We start from the raw sequence: 25369 nt of genomic DNA on the forward strand, positions 1-25369 counted from the left end.
TTTTGTTACCTCATTTGAGAGCAGTGTACTGTAGGTAAAAAGCTGAATCCAACGATCTATCACTTTGATTACTGGGTGCAGTTGTTCTGGTACAATCAGAGCTGTTAGATTTAGCATGAAGCAGAGCTGAGAAAGCTGACCCCGCCCACACCATAGCTAACCCGGCCCACACCAGGCTCTGTATATACAAAGTCCATAGACAGTAAGGTGCTTATCACAGTCCTGCAATGTTAATCTCTTAGTGACAAAACCTTCACAGTTAGCACTGTGACAAGTGATGCATCCCTGAATTCTGTGCTTCAGCCTCTATCTCATGCTGTTTTCAGATTACATAGCAAAAGCCTGCTGACAGATACCCTTTAATTGGCTTCATATCAATTATACATTTGTACTAATTAAATGGAACCTGTTACCTCTTTTGTCCACTATAAAATGCTGCCACTGCATTTCAGGGCTTATATACAGCATTCTATAATGCTGAAAATAAGCCCCCAATCCAACCTGATAGATAAGAATAATAAGTTTTATTATACTCACCTGGGAAGTGGAGGCTGTTATGATTGAGTCACCGTAGGAGGCAAAAACAGAAGTGCTAGCTAAGTCCTGAAAACCAGAGAAGTTGGCAACTATCAGATTGCAGACCCCTGAACCTATCAACACAACTAGCAGTAGCCGTGGGGGGTTCCTACGATGACCTAGACCCCTCGATCACAGCCGGAGAGATACATAGGCCTAAAGAAGGAAAGGGGAAATCTAACTGCCCCAGAGCAGACCCCAAAGCAATAGGCAGCCCCCCACATATAATGACGGTGAAGCAAGATGAAAACACTTACACAGACAGAAAGACAGGCTGAGCAAAGACGGGGCTCAAAAACTACCTAGATAGGAACGGATAGGAAGGCTGCTGTCTGCAATCTGCCAAAACCCTATCAGAGACAAAAGCCAACAAGCTGATATAAAAATGGCCCTGAAGCAACTAAGCTTCAAAAACTAAATCAGCACTCAGGTACTTTCAGAAGACAGAGCTCAAGGAACACTGCACACTCCAGCAGGGAGTGGCAGAATCCAAAAAGCAAGAAAAACAAAAACAAATCTTAGATGCAAAAAGGCAAAACAGAAAACTTAGCTTTAGGAGAGCAGGAATCAGACTGGTGTCCAAGAGTCCAAAGAGAAATCACCCGCAGGGCAGAAAGGGCGTAGGCTGCCTTAAATCCAGTCAGTGACTCCACTCAGCCAATTGTCTTCATTAGTCCCAGGTGCCTGATAATCAGGCTCACTACCTTCCTTCACTAGAATAGGGAGTTCACCAGGCCTCAGTGACGGAGGGGAAAATGAACTCATAACAGGAGGCATTCTGATGGGTGTCACAGGTTGGGGTCTGGCGCCTCCCATCTTCTTGCAATGCTGGCCTCCTGCTTGCTTCATCTCTCCCCGGCATCGTGCTCCTGCGCAGGCGTACTCCTCTGCCCAGTTGAGGGCAGAGCAAAGTACTGCAGTGCGCAGGCGCCGGGAAAGCTCACAGAGGCACAGTGCCTGTGCACTGCAGTACTTTGCTCTGCCCTCAACAGGGCAGAGAAGTACGCCTGCACAGGAGCGCGATGCCGGGAGCGATGAAGAAGCAGGAGAGCGGCATCGCAAGAAGATGGGAGGTGCCGGACCCAAACCTGCGACACCTGTCGGACCGCCCCCCTGGGTGAGTATAATAAAACTTATTTTTCTTATCTTGCAGGATGGATCAGGGGCTTATATACAGCATTATAGAATACTGCAGATAAGCCCTGAAAGGCAGTGGTTTCATCATATAGCGACCAAAACAGCTGACAGGTACCCTTTAACAAATGACCTTCAAAATCAGTTATGAAGAAGTTGTGAACACAGACAGACTGCAATGGCATTCAATGTTTCATTCTATAGTACTTTTGTGAAGCCTTCATAATACATTATATGGGCAAATAATGGGCTAATGGTGCCATACTATGGTGGCTATCAATATGGCTCTGTAATTTGGCTGTGGGCATAAAGCCCAAGGCTGTATTACAGAAATGGAGCTAACCCTGAAGATCTTCAAACCCACAGCAGTTAAAGGGAATCTGTCACCATGTTTTAGCTATGTAGTCTGAGAGCAGCATAATGTAGAGACAGAGACCCTGGTTCCAGTGAAGTGTCACTTCCTGGGGTACTCGCTGTAGTTTTGATAATATTTTATCAGCAGGAAATTGTCACTAGAAGACGGGTAAACCTGCTGCCATGTAGTCCAATCACACCCTCAACACTGATGGCAGCTTTCTGCCTATGGACTGCCACTGTTCCCTGGTATGGTATTCCGGCACCTTCAGTCCTGAGGAAGGCAGCAGTTGCTTGCCAAAATGTATCGTCCTGCTTTTTATCAATATAAAAATAATGCTTTGAAAGAATACTGCTAGACTCTTACTATTCTTTAGCAGCGCAGTGTTACTCCTGCTCATTTTCATTTTGACATTTTTACTGCCCTAATTAGGGCAGAGAGAGACAGAACTGTGCAGCTGTGCTAGAAGACACAACTTTTAGCAATATTTTTTCTGCATCTAAGTTTAAGTTGCCACAATGAGTTTATTATGTTACATATTTTCACTGTTCAAAAAAGCACGGCGTCTTACAGTTCCAGCAAAGTGAATGGGATAAACATATCTCATGCCCACTGTTTTTTTTTTTCATTTTTAAGCAGCATAGGCTGACCTGCAGTTCACTTTTGAAATTTGCAACATGTCAATTTCTCAGGTATGTACAGATTTATATGATTTTCACCACAGAAGGGCAAAAAATCCACATGTTACAAAAAATAATGCGTATGTGTTTTCTGGTGTGGGAAATGACTATACTAACAGAGCTTTGTCAAAGACAAATCCTGGGAAGCATCCAAGGCAAAGCAGCATTTAAACATGGCAAACCAAAAAAAAGAGACAAAACATATGTAAAAAATGCAAGTAACCTAATGTACAGTTGAAACCAGAAGTTTCCATACAGTATATAAAAAGACACATCTGCATGTTTTTCTCAATATCTGACATGAAGTCAGAATAAACTTTTCCCATTTTAGGTCAATTAGGATTACCATAATTATTAATATAAAGTGGTCTGATGAAACTAAAATTGAACTTTGTGACCATCGTTACATTTGCAGTAAAAAGGGAGAAGCTTGGAAGCCTAGGAACACCATCCCATGAAACATGGAGGTGGCAGCATCATGTTGGGGGATTGTTTTGCTGCAGGAGGGACTGGTGCACTTCACAAAATAGATGGCATCATGAGAAAATAAGATTATATGGCAATACAGAAGCAACATCTCAAGACATCAGCCAGGGAGTTAAAGCTCGGGCAGAAATGGGTCTTCCAAATGGACAATGAGCCAAAACATACTGCCAAAATAGTAACAAAGTGGATTAAGGATAACAAAGTCAATGTTTTGGAGTGGCCATCACAAAGTGCGGATCTGAATCCTATTGAAAATTTATGGGCAAAGCCGAAAAGGCAGGTGTGAGCAAGGTGACCTACAAACCTGGATCAGTTACACCAGTTTTGTCAGGAGGAATGGGCCCAAATTCCAACCAACTATTGTGAGAAGCTTGTGGAAGGATATCCCAAACGTTTGACCTAAGTCATTCAGTTCCAATGAAATGGATGTAAACTTTGGACTTTGCAATAAAAATGCCTTAAAACATTCTATCTTTATTATTATTTATTTATATAGCACCATTAATTCCATGGTGCTGTAGATGGGTTACGGGGTTACATCAAAATACAAATATCACAGTAAACAAACTAACAATGGCAGACTGGTACAGATGGAAGAGGACCCTGCCCTTGCGGGCTTACATTCTACAGGATGGTGTGGAAGGAGACAGTAGGTCGGAGGTTGCAGTAGCTCCGATGGTGCTGAAGTGGCCGCGTGGTCATTACAGGTTGTAAGCTTTTTTGAAGAGATGGGTTTTCAGGTTCCATCTAAAGGATCCAAATGTGGTGGATACCCGGACGTGTTGGGGCACAGCATTCCAGAGGATCAGGGATATTCGGGAGAAATCTTGGAGGCGACTGGTGAGGAGCGAATAAGCGTGGAGGAGAGGAGATTAAGTGAGGGAAGATATTGAGAGATTAGTTCAGAGATATATGGAGGAGACAGGCTATGGATTGCTTTGTAGGTCAATGTTAGTAGGACGGACTGGAGTCGGTGCGAGAGTGTTAGAAGGTAGGCCACAGAGGAGGATGTTGCAGTAGTCGAGGCAGGAGATGATTAGGGCATGCACAAGCATTTTGGTAGAGTGAGGGTTGAGGAAAAGACGTATTCTGGGAATGTTTTTGAACTGGAGGCGACAGGAGGTGGCGACAACTTGGATGTGCAGTTTGAAGGACAGGGCAAAGTCAAGGGTTACTCCGAGGCAGCGGATTTCCGGGACAGGGGAAAGTGTGATTTCATTTATTGTGATAGATAGATCAGGTAGAAGAAGATATGCGAGAAGGAGGAAAGATATTTAGGTCAGATTTGTCCACATTGAGCTTGAGGATGCGAGAGGAGAAGGAGGATATGGCTGATAGACACTCTGGGATTCTGGAGAGCAGAGAGGTGACATCTGGGACAGAGAGGTAGAACTGAGTGCCATCAGCATATAAATGGTACTAGAAGCCATAGGACTTTATGAGTTGTCCCAGGACAAGGGTATAGATTGAGAAGAGAAGGGGTCCAAGGACAGAGACTTGAGTGAGGGACACCAACAGAGAGGGGGCGAGATGAAGAGGTAGTATGGGAGTAAGAAACGCTAAATGTGCGGTTGGTAAGGTATGAGGAGATCCAGGATAGGGCAAGGTCTTTGACACCAAAGGAAGAGAGGGTCACGGGGTCCTTCTCCGATACCACACAATCAACAGAGCGAGGGAAGTGTGAACAATCCCAAGACCTTTATTATAGGCAAAACTAAAAGGTCCATAAACAATCCACCACACTGAGGATACAATAGTCTAGAACACAAATGCAGTTCAGTAACAAGAGATGAGAGTCCAATAATCTAGCAGAGGATAAAATGGGTCTATATGGTTCCTTCTTTCTGACGTGTCGTCTTCACACAATCATCACCACACACGGTCTTACTTGTCCAGCCCCTGTCCTCCCCAGCCCCCTCCTTATGTCCAGGGGTAGTCAGACAGGTTGGGGCGGTTTGCAGGCCTCCCAGACGTGACAAAGGAGCCTTGGGGATTAAGGAACTACAGGGGGTCATCAAGAGACAGATACAGTCAGGCTGTAGACATGCAAGACAACAAGAAAAACACTATGAAAATCAGTGAAATAGAAATATACACAAAATGATATCTACATAGCATATCACACCATCACAACCTCTCCCTCCTCATAATAAGTGAGCACTCCATGAGGTCTACACAGACCTCTGGCCTGCTCACTTTAGTCCACATTGCTCAATCGTTTATAGTTCCTTGTACAGTGGCAGGGGTAGGTCGGCCTGGGGAGCCTATGGTTCTTCTTGTCGAGACAGTCCATCGGCGTTCTGGTGTTGGCTTCCCCGCTTGTATTGGATGGAGAAGCTGTAGGGTTGTAAGGACAAGCTCCACCGCAGCAATCTTCCATTGTCCCCTGATACGCGATTCAGCCATGTGAGGGGGTTGTGGTCTGTAACAATTGTAAAGTCTCTGCCATACAAGTATGGCTGCAATTTTTTTAGTGCCCATACGATGGCAAGGCACTCCATTTCAATAGTGGCATAGGCAACTTCCCTATCCAGTAGTTTCCGACTGGCAAAAGCAACAGGATGTTCTTCTCCGGCGGCGTTCACTTGGCTAAGTACTGCCCCAATCCCAAAGGTGGATACATCTGTCTGCACGAGGAACCTGCGCTTATAATCAGGGGCAGCCAAGACAGGAGCAGTGATGAGGGCGGTCTTTAACGCTGAAAAGGCATCCTCGCATGCAGTTGTCCATATCACATTCCGAGGCATGTTCTTGCGGGTCAGGTCGGTTAGGGGCTTGGCCAAGGTGCTGAAGTTAGCAACAAATTTGCGATAGTAACCAGCAGTTCCTAAAAATGCAAGTGCCTGCTCTTTAGTCTGGGGTCTACACCAGTTGCTAATGGCTTCCACCATTGGCAGGCTCAGGCCTTAGGGTCCCACTCCCTACTCTATGCCCGAGGTACTGAACCTCATCCATCCCTATTTGGCATTTATTAGGGCGAATGGTCAGTCCTGCAGCAAGGATACAGTCTAGCACTATGCCTAAGTGATTAAGAAGTTCCTTCCAGGTGGTGCAAAATATGGCAATGTCATCCAAGTAAGCACAGGCAAAGTCCTAACATTGTTGTAACAGTCGATCTACCAGTCTCTGGAAAATAGCGGGGGCAGTTTTCATCCCAAAGGGCATTCCCAGGAACTCAAAAAGCCCAAATGGAGTAATGAAGGCCGAGCGTCGTCCGTTAGGGGTATCTGCCAGTACCCCTTGCTCAAGTCTAACATGGTCACAAGTTGGGCACTGGCCAGACGATCCAATAGGTCATCAATCCTGGGCATGGGGTAAGCATCACTCTTGGTGGCATCATTTAATCGTCTGTAGTCAACATAGAGTCGTGTTGTACCATCCTTCTTGGGGGACCAGGATGACAGGAGAGGCCCAAGAACTGTGAGATGGCTGAATAACTCCCAGTCGTTTCATCTCCTCCAGTTCATTCTTTATCATACCTTGAACAGCCTCTGGAACCCAGTAGGCAGCCTGCTGGATGGGGCGTTGTCCGGGGGTTTCCACATGGTGGCTGGTGAGAGTAGTCTTCCCCGGCTTTGAGGAGAAAGCAGCAGCCCTTGGCCTTAGTACGGCGAAAATATCGTCCTTTTGTATATCCGATAAATGGGAACCCAGGGGCACTTGTTCCAGTGATCCTCCTGCTTGGGCAACCTGGAGGAGATTGGGGAGATACTCGGCGGCTGTGGTATCACTAGGGGGGTGGCAGACAGCTAGAACAGGCAGAGATCGGGCGTGGTAGTCTTTCAGCATGTTAACGTGGACGGTTTTCTGTCGTCGACCACTAGAGTCAAGGGTAATAACATAGTGTCATTAATTTTCTTGACAACCTGATAAGGGCCTTCCCACACTGCTTGAAGCTTGTTGACAGGGGAAGCAGTAATCATGAGCACTTGTTGCCCTTCCATAAATTCCTGGGTCCTGGCATTACGGTCATACCAGGTTTTTTGTCTGGACTGGGCCATTCGCTGATCTTTAGCCAAGGTAGCTAGCTGGGCGAGACGGTCTCTGAACTCTAGAACATAGGGAACGATGGGCATTCCGGTATCTGAGATGTCTCCCTCTAAATGTTCTTTCAGAAGTGTGAGAGGCCCACGGACCTTCCGGCTAAACAGTAGTTCGAAGGGAGAGAACCCCGTCGACTCTTGGGGAACCTCCCAATAGGCGAAGAGGAGATGTGGCAGGTACTTTTCCCAGTCTTTTTCAATGTCAACAAAAGCCCTCACCATATTTTTAGAGTTCCATTAAAGCGTTCACATAGTCCGTTGGTCTGCGAGTGGTATGGGGTGGTGCGAATGGCTCGAACACCACAGGTATGCCATAGGGACTGGACCAGATCTGACATGAACTGAGGGCCTTGATCCAATAATATTTCACTAGGAAACCCAACCAGGGTAAAGATGGTAACAAGGGCCTCGGCTATCTTTACTGCTGTAATACTGGACAGGGCCACAGCTTCAGGATACAGAGTGGCATAGTCCACCACGGTCAGGATATATTTTTATCCCCGACCGACTAGGGTGGGCCAGAGGACCTATGATGTCGACAGCTACACGTTGAAATGGTTCTTCAATTATGGGCAGGGATTGCAGGGGTACCTTATGTCAAGCTCCTGAATGTCGCATTCGCTGGCACACATCGCAGGTGCGGCAATAATGAGCTACCGACTGCGGGACGCCAGGCCAGTAAAAACTTTGGGTAAGTCTCTTTTCAGTCCTTTTCCTCCCTTGATGCCCAGCCAAGGGGATGTCATGGGCCAGTTGGAGTAGCTGTACCCTGTACTTCTGAGGGACAATGAGTTGCCTGGTCGTTGCGTCAGGGTTGCCCTGGTCCCTGACCTTTGTTACACGATAATACAGTCCGTTTTCTCGAGTGAAGCCATCCCCATTTATCTCCCATGTGCCCAGTTTCTGCCTTTCGCCTAAGGCCTGCTAAGGTAGTGTCACCCTCTATTTCTCTCCTATACTCCTCTCTGTCCCAAGACTCTCCCAATGTATTAGCCGCGAATATATCGCTTACCGACTCTGATGCAGTTTGTGGTGGTTGCTCCCCGGTCAGGTCCAGATGACGTAGTGCTTGAAGGGCCTATAATCGGGTGACTGCTCCCACAATTTGGTACATTAACTGCCCAATGTCATTCCCAAGGAGGATATCTGCAGGAAGTCCTCCCATAACTCCAATCCAACACCGTTTTTCTCCACAACGCACAGAAGCTCGCTGTATATATTTGCGGGCACTCCCTGCCAGGACAATGGGAATTCCCGGACCCTGGTAAATTGCCTTGGGTCGAACCACACGGGGGTCAGCGATAGTCAGGAATGCCCCCGTGTCTCTACATCCTGACACTTTGTGTCCATCAATTAAGACATCCTGCAGGTGGCGTTGCCGTTGCTCTGGGTAGCTAAAGGACAAAGGACAGAGTCCATACACTCCAGGAGGGGTATTTATGGTGCCGTGGTCGGTGGTCCACTCTGGTGGGGGTGGTGGTAGCTCTTCCTCAGGCGGGATGGAGTGTACAAAATGCACAGAACGAGGTGGGCTGCGTGGGGCTCCCTCCGAATCCTTGAGGGACAGCCAGACTGCAAATGTCCAGGTTGCCCACACCCATAACATCTCCTCTCTGTGATACCCCCAGGTCGTGGTCGGAATTGTTGGGGCCTAGGATTGTGAGGCGTGATTGTCATCGGTTTTCGACTAAGTGAAAGGGCAGATACAGTGGGGCAAAAAAGTATTTAGTCAGTCAGCAATAGTGCAAGTTCCACCACTTAAAAAGATGAGAGGCGTCTGTAATTTACATCATAGGTAGACCTCAACTATGGGAGACAAACTGAGAAAAAAAAATCCAGAAAATCACATTGTCTGTTTTTTTTTCATTTTATTTGCATATTATGGTGGAAAATAAGTTTGGTCAGAAACAAGCAATCAAGATTTCTGGCTCTCACAGACCTGTAACTTATTCTTTAAGAGTCTCCTCTTTCCTCCACTCATTACCTGTAGTAATGGCACCTGTTTAAACTTGTTATCAGTATAAAAAGACACCTGTGCACACCCTCAAACAGTCTGACTCCAAACTCCACTATGGTGAAGACCAAAGAGCTGTCAAAGGACACCAGAAACAAAATTGTAGCCCTGCACCAGGCTGGGAAGACTGAATCTGCAATAGCCAACCAGCTTGGAGTGAAGAAATCAACTGTGGGAGCAATAATTAGAAAATGGAAGACATACAAGACCACTGATAATCTCCCTCGATCTGGTGCTCCACGCAAAATCCCACCCCGTGGGGTCAGAATGATCACAAGAACGGTGAGCAAAAATCCCAGAACCACGCGGGGGGACCTAGTGAATGAACTGCAGAGAGCTGGGACCAATGTAACAAGGCCTACCATAAGTAACACACTACGCCACCATGGACTCAGATCCTGCAGTGCCAGACGTGTCCCACTGCTTAAGCCTGTACATGTCCGGGCCCGTCTGAAGTTTGCTAGAGAGCATTTGGATGATCCAGAGGAGTTTTGGGAGAATGTCCCATGGTCTGATGAAACAAAACTGGAACTGTTTGGTAGAAACACAACTTGTTGTGTTTGGAGGAAAAAGAATACTGAGTTGCATCCATCAAACACCATACCTACTGTAAAGCATGGTGGTGGAAACATCATGCTTTGGGGCTGTTTCTCTACAAAGGGGCCAGGACGACTGATCCGGGTACATGAAAGAATGAATGGGGCCATGTATCGTGAGATTTTGAGTGCAAACCTCCTTCCATCAGCAAGGGCATTGAAGATGAAACGTGGCTGGGTCTTTCAACATGACAATGATCCAAAGCACACCGCCAGGGCAACGAAGGAGTGGCTTCGTAAGAAGCATTTCAAGGTCCTGGAGTGGCCTAGCCAGTCTCCAGATCTCAACCCTATAGAAAACCTTTGGAGGGAGTTGAAAGTCCGTGTTGCCAAGCGAAAAGCCAAAAACATCACTGTTCTAGAGGAGATCTGCATGGAGGAATGGGCCAACATACCAACAACAGTGTGTGGCAACCTTGTGAAGACTTACAGAAAACGTTTGACCTCTGTCATTGCCAACAAAGGATATATCACAAAGTATTGAGATGAAATTTTGTTTCTGACCAAATACTTATTTTCCACCATAATATGCAAATAAAATGAAAAAAAAACAGACAATGTGATTTTCTGGATTTTTTTTTCTCAGTTTGTCTCCCATAGTTGAGGTCTACCTATGATGTAAATTACAGACGCCTCTCATCTTTTTAAGTGGTGGAACTTGCACTATTGCTGACTGACTAAATACTTTTTTGCCCCACTGTATAATCGGAGGGGGACGGGGCACAGGGGGCAGGCCGTGGTTCATTGTCCAGAAGCCTCCTCCATTGCGGCCGGATAGTAAAGGCTTCATCTGCCAGGGCTGCAGCTCTATCCAAGGTACACAGCGTGCGCTCCCGGACCCTTTCCCGTACCTCTGTGGGGCACTTGGCAAGAAATTGTTCTATAAGGAACGCCTGTATAACATCTTCCACAGTAAAGGCGTTCTCTGCTTGCAGCCATCTCTGACATGCCTGGGACATCTTATGTGCATACATCCTAAACGAACCCCCTGTGGTGCATGGGAGGTCGCAGAACTTGGCCCTATACGAGTCTGGGGTGATAGCATGGTAATCCAGGATGGTCCGCTTTACAATGTTATAATCACGATTCCGCTGTGCGCCAATGGTTCGGTAAGCCTCCGCCATGCTACCTTTCAGGAGTCCCACTAACAAACGCATCCAGTCAGAGTGGGGCACCTCCATCACAGCACACTGCTGCTCAAAAGTCCTTGAAGAACCCCTCCACATCTCCAGAGCCTCATCAAGAGTCTTGAGGAGATCATTTGCATATTCCCAGTGCCTTCTGGGATAAGTGAAGAGTCTCCGCGAGCTCAACGATCACTGGGTTTTGGCTGTTGCAGCTGAAAAGAGGAAATTGGAAAACCAGGGGAAGAGTCTTGAGGAGATCATTTGCATATTCCCAGTGCCTTGTGGGATAAGTGAAGAGTCTCCGCGAGCTCAACGATCACTGGGTTTTGGCTGTTGCAGCTGAAAAGAGGAAATCGGAAAACCGCGCTCATCTTTCATCGTTTTTAAGAAATCTCAATATGGAAGAGGCCAGGAGCCATTTGGTGAGCTGCATTTCTTTCTACATGTTCACAGACTTACCAGTGGAAAAGCCAAACTTCACATGCCACAAATGCAAGCTTGTGTCCCTGTTGGGAGGAAAAGTTGCAAAATCTCGAAGAGAGGTTAGCTACGTTGAAGATCATTAAGGAAGGGGAAGAGTTCTTAGACAGAGCAGAATTATCTCTTCATGTTACAGAAAGAGAAGAAATTCGAAGTGCACCTGAAGAAACAGAGGAATGGAGACATGTGACCCAGAGAAGCAGGAGGATCAGGAGGCAGTCAGCACCCATACTGCTCAGGAACCAGTATCAGGCTTTCATGCAGGAAAACGATAAAGAAATACATCAGGATAAGACTTTGCCCACAAACAGCAACCTTGTACGCCTTCAGAGTCCTCCTGGATGGAGAAAGAAAAATGTTGTGAAAAAGAAACGGAGAGTGGTGGTCATGGGGGATTCCCTGTTGAGAGGAACAGAGGCCGCTATCTGCAGACCGGATATAACTTCAAGAGAAATGTGCTGTCTTCCAGGTGCAAAAATTAAAGATGTGTCTGACAGGATATCAGGACTTTTCAGGCCTACAGATGACTACCCATTCCTGCTACTACATGTGGGGACAAATGACACCGCAAGAAACGACCTGGAAACCATCTGCAGAGACTTTGAAGACTTAGGCAAGAAAGTGAAAGAACTGGGAGCGCAGGTGGTCTTTTCTTCCATCCTCCCAGTGGATGGCCATGGAACAAGGAGGTGGAATAAGATTCTGCAGGTGAACAACTGGCTACGTCGATGGTGCCGTCAGCAACGATTTGGATTCATGGATCACGAAGTGAATTACCTTTACGATGGACTGCTTGCTAGAGATGGGGTGCACCTTACGAAGACTGGAAAACATGTATTTGGAAGTCGCCTTGCTACACTTGTAAGGAGAGCTTTAAACTAGAACAACGTGGGAAGGGAAGCAAAAGACCAGAAAAAGCCATACACCTGACAAATGCTATTGAGAACTCTGCTATTAGAAGTGGAAAGGAAGAACAAAGACAAAAGAATCTAATTAATAAAAAAATTGGAGAAAGAGAAACCAATCACAAACTAAAAATGTTTCTATACTAATGCACAAAGCATGGGCAACAAACAAGGAGAATTGGAACTACTAACACAGGAAAAGAAATATGATGTCATTGGAATCACTGAAACTTGGTGGGACGATACACATGATTGGAATACAAGACTAGAAGGATACAACTTATTTGCAAGAAACAGACTTGATAAACGAGGAGGAGGTGTCGCATTGTATGTTAGAAACGCGTATATCTGCACAGAGATTGAAGCTTCAGAGACTGGGAGTTCTGTGGAAACTGTTTGGGTAAGAATACAAGGACAGAACAATGGAAAGGACACCATTGTAGGCATTTACTACAGGCCGCCTGTGCAAGCTGAAGATATGGATGAACTCTTTATGCATCAAATGGCCAAGTTCTCCAAAAAATATGACATAGTTGTCAAGGGAGATTTCAACTATCCAGACATTTGTTGGGAATCTCTCTCAGGCAAAACTAACAGGTCAAGGAAATTCTTATCCTCTCTTGCTGACAACTTTATCTTCCAAAAGGTAGGGGAGAAAACAAGGGGAACTGCTACCTTGGATCTAATCCTTATAAACAGGGAGGAAATGGTTGAGGAGGTAAAAGTGTCTGGGACCCTAGGAGGTAGCGACCATGCTATTTTAGAATTTTGGATAACTAGAGGAGGAAGACCTGTGAAGACTCAGACGTCAAGGTTAGATTTCAGAAAGACAGATTTTAAGGGATTCAGAAAGAGAATTGGAGGGATCCAATGGCTGGATATCCTTAAAGACAAAAATGTCCAGGAAGGATGGGAAATCTTGAAAAATGAAATTCTCAAAGCACAATTGTTAACAATTCCGAAAAGAGGGAAGAATAGGAAGCATTTATGGAAACCAGGATGGGTGAACACAGAACTTAAGCACATGCTAAAAAGGAAGAAAAAAATGTTTATAAAATGGAAAGAGGGTGGCATATCTAAAGAAGAATATAATGCTGTCTGCAGAACCTGCAGGGCACAAATCAGATTAGCTAAAGCTGAAAATGAATTGAGGCTTGCAAGAGATGTCAAAAGCAATAATAAAGGATTTTGGGGATATGTCAAAAGTAAAAGAAAAGTCAAAGATGTTATAGGATTTTTACAGGATGAAAATGATGAAATGGTAAGACAGGATGTTGAGAAGGCCGAACTTTTAAATTCCTATTTTGCATCTGTTTTCTCTCAGAAAGGAAACGTAACATCAACTGTTCTTCACTGTCCTATTAAGGGTATAGAAGAATCCAGGATATCTATAAACAGAAAGATAGTGAGGAAACACTTAGCTAACCTAAATGAATTCAAGTCTCCAGGTCCAGATGAATTACACCCCAGAGTACTGAAGGAGATAGCAGAAGAAATTTTTGAACCCCTCTCCATAATCTTTGAAAATTCTTGGAGAACAGAAGTCCCAGAAGACTGGAGAAGAGCAAATGTTGTTCCTATCTTCAAAAAGGGGAAGAAGGTGGACCCAGGCAACTATAGGCCGGTGAGTCTGACTTCTATACCAGGAAAGATCTTTGAACAAATTATTAAACAACATGTATGTCAGTACCTGGATACGAATGAAGTGATTAAACAGAGTCAGCATGGGTTTGTAACTAATAAGTCATGTCAGACTAACTTAATTTCCTTCTATGACGGAATCACTGATTGGGTGGATCAAGGAAATGCTGTAGATATAGTATATCTTGACTTCAGCAAAGCATTTGACAAAGTATCTCATACAATCCTTATTGAAAAAATGACTAAGTATGGAATGGACAAGGCAACTGTTTAGGTGGATTCATAACTGGCTTAGTGATCGGACCCAAAGAGTGGTCGTAAATGGCTGCACATCCAGTTGGAAGAATGTCTCAAGTGGGGTACCACAGGGCTCTGTCCTGGGCCCTGTATTGTTCAACATCTTTATCAATGATTAAGATGAAGGAATTGCGGGTAAACTGATTAAATTTGCTGATGACACAAAGCTAGGAGGGATAGCTAATACTAGAGAAGAGAGAGGATTCAAAAAGATATAAATAAACTGGAGAAGTGGGCAGCAACTAACAGAATGGTTTTTAACAGGGAAAAATGCAAAGTACTACATCTGGGCAATAAAAATGAAAAAAGCATATACAGAATGGGAGGAATAGGGCTAAGCAACAGCACATGTGAAAAAGACTTGGGTATACTAATAGATCACAGACTGAATATGAGTCAACAGTGTGATGCAGCAGCAAAAAAGGCAAATGCAATTCTAGGATGTATTAACAGAAGCATACAGTCTAGATCACGTGAAGTCATTATTTCCCTGTACTCCTCTTTGGTCAGACCTCATCTGGAATACTGTGTCCAGTTTTGGGCACCACATTTTAAAAAAGACATCAACAAACTGGAGCAAGTTCAGAAAAGAGCGACCAGAATGGTGACCGGTCTGCAAACCCTGTCTTATGAGGAAAGGTTGCAGGATTTGGGAATGTTTAGTTTGCAAAAGAGAAGACTGAGAGGAGACTTAATAGCTGTCTACAAATATCTAAAGGGCTGTCACATTGTAGAAGGATCAACTTTATTCTCATTTGCACAAGGAAAGACTAGAAGCAATGGGATGAAACTGAATGGGAGGAGACACAGATTAGATATTAGAAAAAACTTTTTGACAGTTAGAGTGATCAATGAGTGGAACAAGCTGCCACGAGAAGTGGTGAGTTCTCCTTCAATGGAAGTCTTCAAACAGAGGCTGAACAGACATCTGACTGGGATGATTTAGTGAATCCTGCTTTGAGCAGGGGGTTGGACCAGATGGCCCAGGAGGTCCCTTCCAACTCTACGATTCTATGATTCTATGATTCAAAAGGCTTAAACTCTGTCTGGGTGATCCGTACAGGTTCCCGGATCGTTGGGGTTACACTCCACATTGCATTACTCCCTCTTTCAAGCTCCATTGCTTCTTGTCTCCGCTGTGCCCAGCGGGCAGCCTCCTCCTTGTACTCCTGAGAGTCGACTGGGCCCAGAACTGCCATCTCTTCTTTGTACCACACCAACCACTGCCTTTTTGGGGTGGGGATCCCTGTCTCCAGCGATTGTCCTTTAGACTTTTGGGAGGAGGTGGTCTGGCTAGCACCCACCAGTAGGTCAATTAAGGTTTCTTTAGTCAGTCTCTGGTAGTTCAGGTCCAGGTCTCTGGCTCTCCTGTAAACTGGATACAGTCCAATTTCTGTACTCACTCTGTGGGTGGTTCTCCATTTGGTTACACTCTGTTGATCTCACTGCTGCCTCCAGTTGTCATGGGGTCCTTCTCCGATACCACACAATCAACAGAGTGAGGGAAGTGTGAACAATCTCAAGACCTTTAATATAGGCAAAACTAAAAGGTCCATAAACAGTCCACCACACTGAGGATACAATGGTCCAGAACACGAATGCAGTTCATATCACACCATCACAGAGACGATCTGTAGTAGGACGCAGTGGACAACTGTGTCGAAGACAGAGGATAGGTCTAGAAGGAGGAGTATAGAGAATTGTCCGTTAGCTTTGGCTGTAAAAGTAAATCATTAGTAGGTTTGATCAGGGCAGTCTCAGTGGAATGGTGGGGACGGAAGCCAGATTGTAGGTTGTCGAAGAGCGAGTTAGATGCAAAGTGAGAGAAAAGTTCAGCGTGGATGTGCTGCTCAAGGAATTTGGAGCAAATGGGAGCAAAGATATGGGGAGATAGCTGGACACAGCGCTCGGGTCAAGGGATGGCCTTTTGAGGATAGGTGTGATTGTGGCATGTTTGAAAGCAGAGGGGAAAGGTACCAGAAGTTAGTGATAGGTTGAAGAGATGGGTTAGTGATGGGATAAGTGTAGTGGTGAGGTTGGGGAGGAGGTGGGATGAGATCTATCTCTCATTATTCTTGCATTTGGAAAATATTATTAATTATGGCAATCCTAATTGACCTAAAGAGGGAAAGGTTTATTTTGATTTCATGTCAGATATTCAGAAAAACATGCATATGTGTCTTTTTATATAGTGTATGTAAACTTCTGGTTTCCACTGTACCCTAAGGGTATGTTCACACTGGGCGCTTCTGCTGCATTTTTATGCTAATTTTCAGCTGCTTTTTACAATACCAGCAAAGCCTATGAGATTTCAGAAATCTCATGCACACACATTGGTTTTTTGTGTCATCAGGATTTTGTGCTTTGATGCTTTTTTGGACATAGAGCATATCATTTCTTTCAGCGTTTTTGCAGCGTTTTTCACCCATTGGGTTGAATGGGTGTTGAAAAAACGATGCAGAAACGCAGGTATCATTATTTGCAGTGTTTTTTCTGCAAAAAAGTCATGGACATTAGCATGGACAAAGACACAAAAACCGCAACAAAAAACGCACCTAAACCTGTGTTTTTGCTGCAGCTTCTTTCCTGCCAAGAAATCAGATTTTGCTGCAGAAAAAAAGCAGCAGAAAAAAAGCAGCAAAAATGCCCAGTGTGAACTTACCCTATAGGGGCAGAAATGCTGCAGAATTTCTGCAACATCAAAAACTACTAAATACTCATTGAAGCCTTCTAGTCAGGACAGGAAAATAACAGGTGTAAGACATTTATTTAGAAATGTATACAGTTTGGATTGGATAAGCCATCATTCTCCTGTAAAAAATCCAAAATAAAAAAGCAACAATATCCCATACCTGCTCGCCGTACAGTCAAGTCCCACGCCGCAACCCATCTCAAGGGGTTAAATAGATTACAACCGGGACGGGTTCTAATGCGACCGGCCCGGCTGAAACCATGGAGGAATGGCTGAGAAGCTGCGCAGCCTCCCTGCCTGACCGGACATGAACTGATTAGCGTGAGTAAGTTTCTGAACATTTTTCCCACGCTGTCAGTTCACCGCCGGTCAGGTGGGGAGTCAGCGCAGCCTCAGTGACTACTGCTGACGTCAGTGAGGCTGCGCAGACTCCCCACCTGACCTGAGGTGAACTCACCAGCATGGGAAAATGTTCAGAAACTTTCCCACGCTAATCAGTTAATCTCCGGTCAGGCAGGGAGGCTGCGCAGGCAGCTTTTCCTTCATTCCTCCGTGGTTTACAGCAAGGCCGGTCGCATTAGCACCGGTCCCAGTTGTAAACTATTTAAACCCTTCAGATGGATTGCGGCGTGGGACTTGACTATACAGCGGACAGGTATGGGATATTGTTGCTTTTTTATTTTGGATTTTTTACAGGAGAATGATGGCTTCAAATGGATTGGGAGTGAAATAAAGATAGAAAAAAATGTGTTTATTTCATTAAAAATCTTTATTCTTAATGTCTGTGTTTTTTTTTAACCCTTTCAGACTAGTGGATAAATAAAGGATAGGTGTCTTATTGACACCTCTCCATTATTAACCAGGCTTAATGTCACCTTACAATAGCAAGGTGACATTAACCCCTTATTACCCCATATGCCACCCACTACGGGGCAATGGGAAGAGAGCGGGTAAGTGTCAGAATTGGTGCATCTTACAGATGCGCCTTTTCTGGGGTGGTTGGGGGCAGATTTTCTTAGCCGGGGCGGCCCAAAAACAATGGTCCCTCACTAGGCTATTAATATCTGCCCTCAGTCACTGGCTTGCCCTCCCTGGCGGTGAAAATTGGGCGGGAGCCCACGCCAGTCTTTTCTGTGAATTAATCCTTTAATTTAACACCTACATCTCCAAAATTTAACACACATACACTACTAACATTATTAGTGAGGGACATAAAGACATAAAAAAAGGATATGCAATGGTTTACTGTATGTAAACCATGTCTCATATCCTGTCGGGTTCTGTAATTTTACAGATGCCGACAATTTAATTTGAACCTATTTTGCTATCTATATCTCTATGTAATATATTATATATATATATATATATATATATATATATATATATTAGCTGAAGAGCCCGGCGCTGCCCGGGCATAGTAACTAACTGTGGATAGTTATAACAAATTATAATTATCCTCCATCCCATAGTCCCGTGCCCATATACCCAACATACCTATCCTCCATCCCATAGTCGAGTGCTCATATACCCATCACACATCCTCCATCCCATAGTCCCATGCCCATATACCCATCATACATATTCGCCATCCCATAGTCGAGTGCCCATATACCCATCACACATCCTTCATCTCATAGTCCCATGCCCATATACCCATCATACATATCCACCATCCCATAGTCCCATAATAATAATAATAATAATTTTTATTTATATAGCGCCAACATATTCCGCAGCACTTTACAATTAAGCGGGGACATGTACAGACAATAAATTCAATACAAGTTAAGACAATTCAAACAGTGACATTAGGAGTGAGGTCCCTGCTCGCAAGCTTACAATCTACAAGGAAATGGGGGACACAGTAGGTGAAAAATGCTTGTTAATTCAGGTCTGGCAATTATAATAGGGATTTTCATATAAAGCTGCATGATCCGGTCATCAGCCCGTGTGTTTAAGTGCAATAGACAAGTATCAAGTGCAGTTATCATGTGCATGAAGGGTGTGGAGACAGATGAATAGTAGGGTGCAGATTCAGAATAATATTTGGAAGGAGGGAACAGGGCAAAGTTAGCTTGCTGGGTAGTTGATGTGGTAGGCTTGTTTGAAGAGATGGGTTTTCAAAGCGCGCTTGAATAGGTCAGGGCTAGGTATCAGTCTGATCGCCTGGGGAAGTGCATTCCAGAGAGCTGGAGCAGCACGAGAGAAGTCTTGGAGGCGGAGGTGCGAGGTTCGGATTACGGGGGATGTTAGTCTTAGGTCATTTGTAGAACGGAGGGCACGTGTAGGGCGATAGACAGAGATGAGAGAGGAGATCTAAGGCGGTGCAGAACAGTGGAGAGCTTTGTGGGTGAGAGAGATGAGTTTATACTGGACCCTGTAGCGAATAGGTAGCCAGTGTAATGACTGGCACAAGATGGAGGCATCGGTGAAGCGGCTGGACAGAAATATGACCCTGGCTGCCGCATTCAAGATGGATTGGAGAGGAGAAAGTTTGGTAAGAGGGAGACCGATCAGAAGAGAGTTGCAATAGTCCAGGCGAGAATGAATAAGAGCGACAGTAAGAGTCTTAGCAGTTTCAAAGGTGAGAAAAGGTCGGATTCTGGAGATGTTTTTAAGATGCAGGTGACAAGAGCGACTGAGTGATCGGATGTACGGAGTAAAGGAAAGTTCAGTGTCGAATATGACCCCAAGACAGCGGGCATGCTGCTTGGGAGTTATGGTTGAACCCTCCAGGGTTATTTCGATGTTAGGTAGAGTGAGGTTAGTAGAGGGGAGAAACTCAAGAAGTTCAGTTTTAGAGAGATTTAGTTTCAGATAGAGGGAGGACATGATGCTAGAGACAGCAGACAGACAATCCTTGGTATTTTGAATTAGGGTAGGGGTGATGTCAGGGGAAGAAGTGTATAATTGGGTGTCATCAGCATAGAAATGATACTGGAACCCAAATCTGATTGTTTGTCCAATGGGGCAGTGTATAAAGAGAAGAGGAGGGGGCCTAGGACTGAGCCCTGCGGGACCCCGATAGTAAGGGGACGAGAAGAGGAAGAGGAGCCGGAAAAAGATACAGTGAAGGAGCGGTCAGAGAGGTAGGAGGAGAACCAGGAGAGGGCTGTGTCCTTGAGGCCTATAGAGCGGAGCATAGTGAGGAGGAGCTGATGATCCACAGTGTCAAATGCGGCAGAGAGATCCAGGAGAATCAGCAGGGAGCAATGACCTTTCGATTTAGCTGTTATTAAATCATTAGAGACTTTAGTGAGGGCAGTTTCAGTAGAGTGTAAAGAGCGGAAATCAGATTGTAAGGGGTCGAGAAGAGAGTTATCCGAGAGATAGCGGATTAGACGGGAGTGGACCAGGCGTTCCAGGAGTTTAGAGATGAAGGGAAGGTTAGAGACAGGTCTGTAGTTAGCAGTGCAGTTCTGGTCCAGGGATGGCTTTTTAAGTAAAGGGGTTATGATGGCATGTTTAAATGAGGAGGGAAATATACCTGAAGAAAGAGAGAGGTTAAATATTTTAGTCAGGTGAGTGGTGACCATGCCCATATACCCATCATACATATCCGCCATCCCATAGTCCCATGCCCATATACCCATCACACATCCTCCATCCCATAGTCAACCATTATGACATCATAATGAGCGGCGGGGCTTGCAACCTATGATGACATCAGCGTCACCATGGCAACCATTGTGAAATCATAATGAGGGGCGGGGCTTGATACACACACACACTTTTTCCCCATTATGTAGATAGGGGCAAAATGGTTTGGTGAATTGGAACGCACGGGATTAAAACTTCGCCTCACAACATAGCCTAGGACACTCTCGGGGTCCAGACATGTGACTGTGCCAAATTTTGTGGCTGTAGCTGCGACGGTGCGGATGCCAATCCCGGACATACACACACAGTTGAGCGTTATATATTATATATATATCTAGCTGTGTCTCACTGACATATATATATATATATATATATATATATATACCTATGCTATGTGTATACATGTATTCTATCTAGTCAAGTTTAACATGTCAGTGTGATTTTACAGTACAGCACACTGAATTGCCGGCTTTTCTAAAGGACACCGGTGTGTATTTCTCGCAAGTCACACACATGGTCCATGTGTACTCTGTTTTTTTTCTCGCACCCATAGACTTGCATTGGCGAGTCTCGGCCGAGATATGGTGGAAATCGCAGCATGCTGCGATTTCACCCGCACGTATAATACAGGCAAGAAAAAAACGGATGATGAGAGCTGCCCCATAGATTAACATTGGTCCGAGTGCTATGCGATTTTTTTCTCGCATAGCACTCGTCCGTATTTCTCTCTAGTGTGAATTCAGCCTAAAACATGCGAGTTGATTGACGTCTTCTGTAAGTGTTTTAAAACATGGAAGTAATGCGAGTCACAGAGTCCTTAAAAGGGTTGTCTGGTCTAAAACTACAAGTCTGCAGTCACTATGTGACTGCACACTTGTCAATCCTCATTTTTCGCGATGTGAGGGTTCTCTGGTGTCATCACCGGAACAAACAGTCATGTGACTGCAAATATGTGATTTTCATACTTCAAGCCACATTCTGACTAGACTGTATCCAACCTTGCTCAATTCACTTGCATTGAGTGATGCCAGATACAGTCTAGTTGGCAAGTGACCTCATGTGTGTGGTCATGCCCCCTCCTCTCCTGGCGCCGGAGAATCCTTACAGCATGGAAAGTGAAGATTCACAAGTCTGCCGTCACATAGTGTGACGGCAGACTTGTAGTATAGGACCTTTAAACTAGAACAGACATTGATTTTCTCAATTCTGAATTGTCTGTTCCAGAAACAAGTAGTGGACAATGAATGGTGACTACCAGCCGCCAGATTACAGGAATTTTCTCAAACTAGAATATAGATTTTTAGTGCTGATGTCACCAATAGGCAAGTGGTGACGGGTATACACCAGTCTTCCTGGTGCTCGATTAAGTCAATTATTGGAGGAATAACTGTGCGCTGTGTTTAGTTAAAAAAAAAAGATAAAAAACAAAAACAGTATATTATATATTTGAGGCAATAAAACAATCTAACCTCTTCACAGGGGGGAGACTTCAATGGTTCAAGGGCAACTTCTTTCCACCTGAAAGTAAATCAAAATAATTATAAGTTGTAACAATATATATACAGCTCAGGCAAAAATTAAGAGACCGCCACATCATATCCCTGTCATGGGCAGCCCATTCTCCAGACCTGAACCCCATTGAAAACCTCTGTAATGTAATCAAGAGGAAGATAGATACTCACAAGCCATCAAAGAAGAATTGCTTACATTTTTGCACCAGAAGTAGTGTGAAAGACTGGTGGAAAGCATGCCATGATGCCTGAAAGCTGTGATTAAAAATCATGGTTATTCCACAAAATATTGGTTTCTGAACTCTTCCTGAGTTAAAACATTAGTATTGTTGTTTCTAAATGATTATGAACTTGTTTTCTTTGCATTACTTGAGGTCTGAAAGCGCTGTCTGTTTTTCTAATTTTTACCATTTCTCCTTTTCAGAAAAAAAAACAACAAAATTTATTGCTTGGAAACTCGGAGACATGTTGTCAGAAGTTTATAGACTAAAAGAACAATTTACATTTTATTTTTAATGTATTATGTATAATCTTTGTGTGTCATGTAGTGTGTATGTATAAATAAATATTACACCTTATACACGATACACGCAATACAGAGACAGATACATTATGTCCCATGCATATTATACTATGTAAATATATATAAATATATATATATTGTGATGCAGTGACCGCTGTGACAGCTAGGGGGCGCTGTCTGGGTCATGCACACAGGCATCTCCATTATTGTGATGGAGAAAGGATGAACGGCAGGATGGTAAATGACTGTTATGTATCCCAGGGTGGGTGGCCCTGGGATGGAAGTTGAAATATGTGGTAATCAGCAGAAGTAATGCAAGTGTTTGTTACTATGTATCAGGGAAGGCTTTCAGGTGGCTTGGGGAGATGGGCGGACCAGTCACCTACAAACCCACCCAGGGGTGTGTGACTGAATGCCCAGGATAAAGCCTGTGTGTGGCTGTGTGAAATAGGACCTGCGATGAGGGCATAGCCATGTGATCCGTATCTCACCAATGGACCAATTGGTCCGTGTGGAAGGTCGACGTGCTGGAAGGCGAGCTGCCTTCCTGATGAGCACATGTGGAGGCCGCTGACCCGGGGAGGCCTGTGTATAATAGCCTGTGAGTACTGGACAGTTCCTGGGAGAGAATAGATGTCCGGAGTGAGAAGCAACTAAGAGGTAACCCCGGACAGGGGGAATTAACTGTGAGACTTTAGAGCCTGTTTGCTGTACAAAGCACAGCCTGTGTGACCACAGGGCTAAGGGAGCGGAGCTCCACTATGAACTTTCGTTTGGTCTGGTGTAAGACTGTTATCGTTTCTTCATGCTGCTATGATTTATGCCGTGTACAACAAACCGCATGGACTATGTTATGTGAAAAGCCTGTGCCGGACCTGGTTTATCTGCAGCCAAGTGAGGGTCCCCCAATACAATCAGTGAGCGCTACCTTACAATATATATATGTATATATATTTGTATGTCATGTATAGTGTGTAATATTATATATTACTCCCCATGCAGGACACACATACCCATCTGTCTATCTAGCTACTGTACATAATATAGGGAGGCTGATGGCTGTAGAGCAGGGAGCCAGCCAGTAAAAGGAAATGGTACGAGTCGCTCAGCGTAGAACCGAGGATAGGTGAGATTTTTTTTTTAAATAGTAGAAGAGCACTGTGGAGGCCCAATGGGGGACATATGGGAGAGAAGGGAGTGCATTAAAGGGGTTGTCCAGGCGTGATACAAAAGTCTGCAGTCACTCTATGTGTTGGAATGCTGCTGAATGTTGACACTTTTTGGTGTGCATGCTGTCAGAACGAGCGGGTGGTCATGTGCCGTCTATACATGCTCGACTTCCCTCAATAGCAATAATATGTACTGTGTATAATACATCTGGGTGTCATTTATGCATTTGTTATTCTGACAGCTGACATTGACATGCTGAATCCTAAAGGTGTGCAATATGCGTTCTGTTAGGATTTCGCTCTGCTTGCCAGATCATGCGGTCATCGCGTGATAGCTCACATGCAGTTTGCAGAGTTGTGGTCATGTGCTGGCTGACGTCTCCTCCTGCTTTGCTCATTATTCTAATTTTCAGTTGATAGAAGCAGGAGGAGACGTCAGCCGGCACATGACCACAAGTCTGCAAACCGCATGTCAGCGATCACAACAGATCAGCTCAAATCGGCAAGCAGAACGAGAGCGTGTGTTACACACCTACTGTAGGACTCAGTGTGTCAATGTCAACTTTCCGAAGTGCGAACACACGTGTCAGTCTAGGGGAGCTGAGCAGGGAGAAGCCGCAGGGGACCGGACTCTCATGAGTAATCCATCACCGCAAGCCAGATATTACTAGTATGTTTTCTCGGAAATGCTGAAGCATTGGAATAAAACATACACAGTTGCAATAATGGAGCCAATGTCCGATTCCTGCAGCCCAGGGATTTTGCAGTAAGAATCAGATGTCAGGTCCATTATATTGTGGCAGCATAACATTGGAAGCCTCATCCATTACATGGCACCACTGCTCTCTGCAGACCACCACGTAATGGCTCAACGTGGGAATAAAAGCCATTCTATCAATGTAATGCTTTTACAGCTGGGGTGTATTGTGTGGTTCTGCAGCAGCTGAGCTGTATATTATGGAGGTTCTGCAGAAGCTGATCTGTATATTATGAGGGTTTGCAGCAGACTGAAATTTCTGGACAGTCTGTAAAAATGGAGCACTTTGAGGGTGCGCCTTGTGTAGAGCTGTGGCCAAAAGTATTGACACCCCTGCAATTCTGTCAGATAATACTCAGTTTCTTCCTGAAAATGATTGCAAACACAAATTCTTTGGTATTATTATCTTCATTTAATTTGTCTTAAATGAAAAAACACAAAAGAGAATGAAGCAAAAAGCAAAACCATTTCACACAAAACTCCAAAAATGGGCCGGACAAAAGTATTGGCACCCTCAGCCTAATACTTGCATGCACAACCTTTAGCAAAAATAACTGCGACCAACCGCTTCCGGTAACCATCAATGAGTTTCTTACAATGCTCTGCTGGAATTTTAGACCATTCTTCTTTGGCAAACTGCTCCAGGTCCCTGATATTTGAAGGGTGCCTTCTCCAAACTGCCATTTTTAGATCTCTCCACAGGTGTTCTATAGGATTCAGGTCTGGACTCATTGCTGGCCACCTTAGAAGTCTCCAGTGCTTTCTCTCAAACCATTTTCTAGT

The 25369-nt window shown here is 44.7% G+C and overlaps 1 protein-coding gene across 2 annotated transcripts in view; it reads right to left on the minus strand.

The window, feature by feature from the left end:
* Positions 1–25369, minus strand: part of KANSL1L (KAT8 regulatory NSL complex subunit 1 like) — a 121693-nt gene that overhangs the window by 11499 nt on the left and 84825 nt on the right. For both annotated transcript variants that reach the window (XR_012221922.1, XM_073553200.1), the window contains exon 12: positions 22096–22144. Coding sequence is in view for 1 of the 2 variants with exons in the window: in XM_073553200.1 (XP_073409301.1) it covers positions 22096–22144 (49 nt within the window). In the remaining variant the exon portion in view is untranslated. The remainder of the gene's footprint in view (positions 1–22095; positions 22145–25369) is intronic.

This window comes from Dendrobates tinctorius, unplaced genomic scaffold (assembly GCF_039654945.1).
Source record: "Dendrobates tinctorius isolate UK_male_01 unplaced genomic scaffold, ASM3965494v1 ptg000199l, whole genome shotgun sequence".
In the NCBI taxonomy this organism is placed as follows: Eukaryota; Metazoa; Chordata; class Amphibia; order Anura; family Dendrobatidae; genus Dendrobates; species Dendrobates tinctorius.